Source organism: Apium graveolens, chromosome 11 (genome assembly GCF_009905375.1).
Source record: "Apium graveolens cultivar Ventura chromosome 11, ASM990537v1, whole genome shotgun sequence".
Classification (NCBI taxonomy): domain Eukaryota; kingdom Viridiplantae; phylum Streptophyta; class Magnoliopsida; order Apiales; family Apiaceae; genus Apium; species Apium graveolens.
In genome coordinates, this window is record NC_133657.1 from 181,358,868 (window position 1) to 181,367,208 (window position 8,341).

At 36.4% G+C, this 8,341-nt stretch overlaps 1 protein-coding gene across 1 annotated transcript; it reads left to right on the plus strand.

The window, feature by feature from the left end:
• The first annotated feature begins 5,482 nt into the window (after positions 1 to 5,482).
• On the plus strand, positions 5,483 to 6,367 carry LOC141696229 (uncharacterized). Its single transcript, XM_074500398.1, has one exon. It carries the CDS (start codon positions 5,483 to 5,485, stop codon positions 6,365 to 6,367), a length of 885 nt encoding a protein of 294 aa, XP_074356499.1.
• The last annotated feature ends 1,974 nt before the right edge of the window (positions 6,368 to 8,341 follow it).

Sequence of the window (8,341 nt, forward strand, 5' to 3'; positions counted from 1 at the left end):
GAAAATCCTGAGTGCATCCTCTACTTTCTTTTGATTCTCTTTAAAAAGAAAATTGTGATAGAGGCATTCATGTTAAGTTGCACTCCTTATTTGAACACCAACATCAGGATTTCCAATGATAAGATCAGGTGTGTGATTTTTTGTCCATTTTATAGCTTCTAGCAGTTCAGTCCCATTTCCTAATGCTCCCCATGCATTAGATGCATCATTTTCATGAAAAGCTCCCCATGTATCAGTATTGTCAGTTCCTGATTGAGAAGAGCTTCTACTCTAGGACTGTTCACCAAATTGATCTTGATTCTCAGTTGAATGATCATTTCCCGATGAGCTATCATCTGTTGTACTAGAAGAATTTCCAGTCGATCTAGTGTATTCTGATTTATTAGTGTCATCAGAATTTAATTCACTAGAGTTGTGACTTCCTTGTGGTTGCTCCCCCTCAACATTTGCATCTTCAAAAATCAACTCTAGATCAGGATAAAAATCATCATCAGGATCTGACTCAGAGTCAGGATTTAACTTGTTGTCAGGATTTGACTTATCATTAGGATTTTATAAGTCATCATGATTTGCACCAATTCCTGACTTGAGCTTTTTGTTTGCAATAACAAGTCCTTCATGAGTGTCTTCTTCAAATCCAGGAATTTTCTTGTCATCAAAAGAAAAATGGATTGATTCAACAAGTGTTCTAGTTCTCAGATTGAAAACTTTGTAGGCTTTTGATGCAGGATATCCAACAAAAATCCCCTCGTAAGCTTTTCTGTCAAATTTTCCAAGCATTTTAGGATGTGTCCTAAGACAAAATACTTGCATCCAAAGATCCGAAGGTGCTTCAAGCTTGGCTTCTTTTCCTTGATCATTTGATAAGAAGTTAGTCCTTGTCTATTGATCAGAGTCAAGTTCTAAGTATAACAGGCAGTGTTGACATCTTCAACCCAAAATCATGTAAGTAGATTAGCTTTCACAAGCATGGTCCTTCTAACTTCAATCAGTGTTATATTCTTCCTTTCCATAACTCCATTTTGTTTATGTGTGCCAGGAGCTGAAAATTGTTGAAAAATTCCCTTGTATCTATATAACTCATCCATCTTGCTATTTTTGAACTCATTCTCATTGTCACTTCTTAGAATTTGCGCTTTGTACTTTGTGCCATTTTCAATCAATCTCAAATGATCCAAAAGAACATTTGTTGTTTCATCCTTACCGTGGAAGAATAATACTAATGTAAATCTAGTATATCCATCAACAACAACTAGAGTGTACATTTTCTTGTTGATTGACATCACATTGACATGTCCAAAGAGATCTAGATGTAGCAATTGATATGGTTTTTTGATGGATGATTCTGACTTGCTTCTGAATGAGGTCCTTCTTTGTTTGGCTTATTTACATGCATCACACAAACCATCCGGGGAGTAAAACATTTTTGGTAGACCTCTCACTATATCTTTCTTCACCCATTCATTAAGATTATTGAAGTTGAGATGAGAAAGCTTCTTGTGCCATTTCCAACTTTAATCTACTGATGCTTTTCTTATCAAACAAGTTTTAGGTCCACCAGTATTTGCATGAAGTTTGGTTTCATAGATGTTTCCATGCCTAAAACCTTTGAAAACAACTTTCTTTGTGACTTTATGAACTACTTCACAGTGAGTATCATAAAATACAACATAATAACCTCTGTCACTAATTTGAATGATGCTCAACAGATTGTGCTTCATTCCTTCTACCAGAGCTACATTTGAGATAATGACATTTCCAATTATTATATTTCCATATCCCAGTGATTTTCCTACATTGCCATCACCATAGAAAACCATTGGGCCAGCCTTCTCCTCATATTCTGACAACATTGATTTATTTCCAGTCATATGTGCAAAACAACCACTATCCGGTGCTAGCACATTCTTCTTGTTTCACCGTAATCAGAAATATGGAAATCAGTTAGCATGTTAAAGAACCCACACTTGTTGGGTCCTTTTTGACATCATATATATATTTGCAGCAGAAGACTTCATGTTAGGATTTGACCCATCAGGATTTGATTCATCAGGATTTGTCCTGACGGTTTTAACTCTATAAGATGTATGCATATTCAATTTAGCAGTTCTATTTAAAATAGCAATTTTATTAAATTTAGGTAAAGGACCATAATTATTGTGATACAATTTATGATAATCTGTACATGCATAAATAGAATGCCAAATGCTACCATAGTGAAAATAAGGGTTCTGTGGTTTGTAAAATACTGATCTACCACTAAGTTACCACAGTTAAAACAAGCTTTTCTAGGAACATCAGGAATGTACTTATAATTGCTAGCCTTGTTTATTCCCTGTTTTCCATTTCTACCTCTTTTAGAACTAGATTTGTAAGTCCTAGCAATCACTTCACAAATCTTCTTATCACGTTGACTCTTAGAGAGAAGACCTATATTTTTTTATCTTTCTTTTCTGTTACTTCAAATTCAACTTTTCTCTTGTCCGGAACTTTAAGTTCAACTTTCTTCTTATCAGGAACTTTAGAGGTAGAGCCTACTTCATAAATTGACTTAATGCCTTTTTTTATCAGCGTTGTTATAATTTTATTTTTATTTTTATCATTGTATTTATTATATCCGAAACACTCTTTTCAGTTTTTGTCATTTATGAAGTTATGAACCTTTTTACATGAAGATATCCAGGTTTTCAACACTTCTATTTCCTTTTCAAGTACTTATTCTAGCATGGCGTATTTAATATGAATCCGAGCTTTATTGTGTGTGGCCTTTTTACATGCTTTATCAGTTTCATGCATACATACAAGCGCAACTTCTAAATGATCATTTCTTTTCTTAAGTTCCTTATTTTCATTTATTAGACTGTCATTTTCAATAGACTTGTTCTTGAAATTAACATGCAGAGAATATAAGAAGGTTTTCAATTTAGATATATCATCAGTATCAATAAGGAAAACAACTGAAGATACCTTATCAGTTCCTGACACTTCCTCTCCAAGAGTTTCCATAAGTGCATAGCATTCTTTATCATTTGCAGATCCTGATGAGTCCATCCAGTCCTTGTTGGATTTTGATGTAAATAAAGTATTTCCAGTTGACTTGGGGCACTAAGTAGCCAGATGTCCCCTTTCATTGCAGTTATAACAAGTCACCTTGGCTTTATCAAACTTTCTTCCCTTGGAGTATTGTCCTTCATTCTTTCTGAATTTTCTTTTGCCATTACCTAGATAACTTCTTGTTAAAGCCACCTTTTCTTTGTGGTTTTTCAAACCTCATACTTCTAAAGGCTTTTACCAGCATGACAACCATCTCTACAACTTGAGGATCATCTAGTTTAATGTCAGAATCTTCATCAATATCTGTGTCAGGATTTGATGATTCAGTATCAGGATCTGACTCCTCATTTACCTTCCTTCTTCTAGAGCTGTCTCTTCTTTCCTTGCCTTTGCGAGCTTCAACATTCAAAGCAACAGACTTCATTTTTTGACTATTCATGTTCTTCCTTTGTTGAATCTCCAAGTCATGGGTTTTCGGCATACCATAGACTTCATCAAGTGTCAGTAAATTAAGATCATATTGATGCCTAATTATAGAGGGTTGAGTATCCCATTCTTCAGGATGAGCTCTCAGAAACTTAGTATTTGAGTATTCCCAGTCATACTCTTTTCCAACCAATGATAGATCATTCAGCAGTGTCAGGAATCTATCAGAGATGTCAGTAATTGACTCATTAACCTTGGCATTAAACTGTTCAAACTCCTGCACAAGAACAACTCTTCTATTTTTCTTTATTTACATTGTACCTTGGCACTGTGTCTCCAAAGCATCCCATATATCTTTTGTAGTCTTGCAGGAAATCACCCTGTTGGACATCACATTGTCCAAACTATTGTGGATAATAATCCTGATTTTTTATATCTTTAAGTATTGCAGCCTTCTCAGCTTCTGACCATTATGATTTCTCTTTCCTGGTGTAATGTTCAGGAACAGTTGCTATCATAGATATAACTTTCTCAGGGTACGGAGACTGTTTGTTGATGATGTCCACATATTCATCATCAATAGCTTCAAGAAACATCAAAATCTTTACTCTCCATGTAGAGTAATCAGCTTTCTTCAGGATATAAATTTTCATGCTTTCATACTTACTTCCAGACATATTTGATCTTTTCAAATTAACAGTTAATTTGACTGCTTTGATACCACTTGTTTCCCAGTAATGATAATTATTTAAGGGGGTTGGATATAATTATCAAACAAATCGATTGATTAAGGAAGTAAAGTAAGAATAACAATAAATAGTTTAATCAAATAACAATTTATATTTATCTTTAATTGACTGTTACAAACCTCTCTCAAGAACAATATTCTTAAGAGCTGTTAGGTTATGAAAATACTCGAGTTGTGCACACCACAAAGTGATAACCTAATCTGTGTTTATATATCACACATCCATAATCAATTCATATCAATTACAAGATATGTTAGAGTATATTTATTTAGTTTCTATACATATCTAAATCAAAAACTACGAGCCTATAAATCAGCAGATTCCGATTTATCCTTTAACTGTGACTTATCCAATCATATCTTAACAGTCTTTGAATCCTGATGCATATTTTGACTTCATCAGATCCTGACGCCTTGACAAATTCTGACTGTCAGACAGATCTTGATTGGCTACACATCCTGACCCCTCATGACAGATCCTGATTCCATGACAATTTATGATTCATGACATAGACAATTTCCAACAACTTGTAAGTAAATTTTTTTTTTTTGAATTTTATAATTAAAGTTTTATATATTATAAAAATAAATTTCTACCCCACTACTAAATTTCCTGGTTAGGCCTATGCAAGCGAGTGTAAACGAGTGTAGGGAATTTAAGTATTAGATTGCAAATGAAGTTAAAAGATTCTCACATACTAGGTAATAATATGAATATTAAGGATTTTTTTTAATTATTATTAAAATTCACTATATATATCAACGGCGGACTCAGGATTGTATATCTAATCAGACTAGAGTAATTTTTTTGTGAACTTAATAAAACATAGTAGCACATCGACTTTCTCATGAATTCGATCAGAATTTCGACACCAAAGAATAAACTAGATTCAGCCGAAGAATCAGAGATGGAATACAGTAGGAAAAAAATAAAATAGACTTGACCAGAAGACCAAGCATGTTAAGATATGTGTGAATATTGTTTGTTACTGTAATTAGTAGGATATATTTAGTTTCCTTAATTATACCTGTAATATATTATGTTTAGCTGTATCTGTTTAGATCCTGAATTATAGCCTTAATGTAGGCTATGTAGCTTGCATATATTCCATTGAATGAATGATAATCAGTGAGGAATTATTTCTATTATGGTATCAGAGCCTTAGGGCTATCTCACGATTCTTCTCCCCTTCTACAATTACCCTAGCAGTCATCTCTTCTTCTTGTCTGCTTTAATCTCTTCTTCTCACCAGTATGTCTACTATCTCTTCTTCTTCTTCTGATAATAATAAGAGCGCATTTCATCCGGCTCTTGCAGTGTCGAATATACGCAATCATGTCTCCATAACCCTTGAAATGGAGAATGTTCAATACTCAACCCGGGCAGAGCTTTTCAAGATTACCGCACGTTCTCACAAGGTCCTTCATCATATTATTCCTCCTGCCAAAGGCAAAGAGAAGGTTCCATCGACTGAGGATGAAAAGGAATTATGGTCGACGCTTGATGCTACGGTTCTTTCTTGGATTTATGCAACCATATCCAACGATCTCTTGCACACAATCATTGAACCAGATGCAACGGCCATGGAAGCGTGGAACAGGTTACGTGACATCTTCCAAGACAATAAGAATTCCCGTGTGGTAACTTTAGAGGCTGAATTCTCCAATACTAAAATGGAGAATTTTCTGAATATTTCGGCTTATTGTCAGCGTCTCAAGTCTCTTGTTGATCAATTGAAGAATGTTGGGGCGCCAGTATCGGATAGTAGGCTTGTTATTCAGTTGGTGTCGGGTCTCACAAGGGCATACCGTGGTGTTGGGACTTTGATCAGAAAAAGTGATCCTCTCCCGCAATTCTATCAAGCCCGGTCCATGTTGACATTGGAAGAGGCTGGCTTGGCAAGGGAGGCTGCTACCGGGTCTAAATCTGCTATGATGGTTGCCTCGCAGACTGATTTTGAGGACTCAAGGTCGAATCAAAATTCTGCACCTCACCGTGGGAATAAGCAGAATGGAAACCGAAAAAACAACAAGAGGTCTGGGTCAGGTGGAGGTCGTGGTTTTGCTGGGGGACGTCAGGGCCAAGGTCGAGGCAGCAGTAGCCTTGGCGGACAGCAGCAGCAACAAAACCAGATGTAGTGGGGATCACAACAGTGGGCACCGAATTATTTTCCATCTTGGCCTTGGATGCCACCTTGCCCATATCCAACTCAAGGCTGGGCACAGCAGCGTCCTATGGGTTTTAGGGGATAACAGCCTGGAGTTCTTGGTCCAAGACCACAACAAGCCTTCACAAGTTCAACAGTTGGGAAGTCAGCTTCTTATACTCCAACGGATATCGAGTCTGCGATGCATACGATGACTCTTAATCCACCTGATCAGTCATGGTACATGGACACCGGAGCTACTTCTCATATGACATCCTCAAATGGTAATTTCTCGTCTTATTTTAATTTGAGCAATCATCATAATGGTATTGTTGTTGGTAATGGTCAAATTATTCCAATTAAGGGTTGCGGTCACACTTCATTACCCTCTCCTAACCCTCCTCTATCTCTTAAAAATGTCCTCTATGCTCCAGAAATTGTTAAAAATTTAATTTCTGTTCGCAAATTTACTACTGATAATTCTGTGGCAGTAGAATTTGATCCTTTTGTTTTTTCTAGTGAAGGATTTTTAGACGGGGGTGCCAATAATGAGATGTGAGAGTCAGGGTGATCTTTATCCTCTTACCAACTCTATTAACAATCAAGCTCTTCATTCTACCTTTGCAGCCATATCTTCGTCACTTTGGCATGACCGGTTAGGCCATCCTGGTGCTCAAGTTTTGGATGCCCTTAGAATCAATAAAAGCATTGATTGTAATAAACTATCTACATCTCGCATTTGTCGATCTTATGTTTTTGGAAAACATATTAAGTTGCCATTTGTTTCTTCTAGTTCGAATACTCTAATGCCATTTGATATTATTCATAGTGATCTTTGGACATCTCCTATTTTAAGTACTATGGGACATAAGTATTATATGGTGTTATTGGATGCTTTTTCTAATTTCCTATGGACTTTTCCAATTGCTAAGAAATCGGATGTTTTTGATACATTCTTGGTTTTTAAAGCTCATATTCTCACTCAATTCGAGCGTAACATTAAAAATGTGCAATGTGATAATGGGAGGGAGTTTGATAATAGTCTTTTCTGGGATTTTTGTAAGAAAAATGGCATGTCTTTTCGGTTGTCGTGTCCTTATACTTCACCTCAAAATGGGAAAGCTGAGAGAAAAATCCGAACTATTAATAATGTCATTAGAACTCTCTTAGCACATGCATCTCTCCCTTCGTCTTTTTGGCATCATGCATTACAAATGGCTACATATCTTCTAAATGTCCTTCCCAGCAAGATCTTAGGAGATCATTCTCCTCTTCAAATTCTATATCAACAGGTTCCCTCATATGCTCATATTCGGGTATTTGGTTGCTTGTGTTTTCCTCTCATTCCCTCTACCACAATTCACAAATTGCAACCTCGTTCCACACCTTGTGTATTTTTGGGATATCCCCCTAATAACCGTGGTTACAAATGTTATGATTTATCGTCAAATAAAATTATAATTTGTCGCCATATGTTATTTGATGAGCATGTGTTTCCTTTTGCTATGTTGAATACTCCATCTCCATCTACTTATGATTTTCTAGTTGATGGGTTGTCACCATATATAATATATCATCTACAAAATCAAAGTACTCCTGTGTCTACTCAGCCACAAAATCACCAAACACAAAACTCATCTTCTGTCTCTGACACACATGGTCCAGATAATGGCAGTCCTTATCATTCCCCTCCAGCGAGTCCATTACTCCCAAGTCCAACCACCTCACCTTCTTCACTTGCGGATCAGTCCTCCACTACTGGTTCTTCGCCTACTCCTAGCCCATCTCCCTCCTCACCACCTATAGCTCATATAGTCCAGACATCAACATCTGCTCCTTCTCTCATCAAACAGCCCACCATGATCATACAGAGTCAAATGGGTATTTTCAAACCGAATAAGAAATATTCTGATCATGCCTATACCACGAAAATTACTTGGTCCCCTTTACCCCATAACCCAGTTGA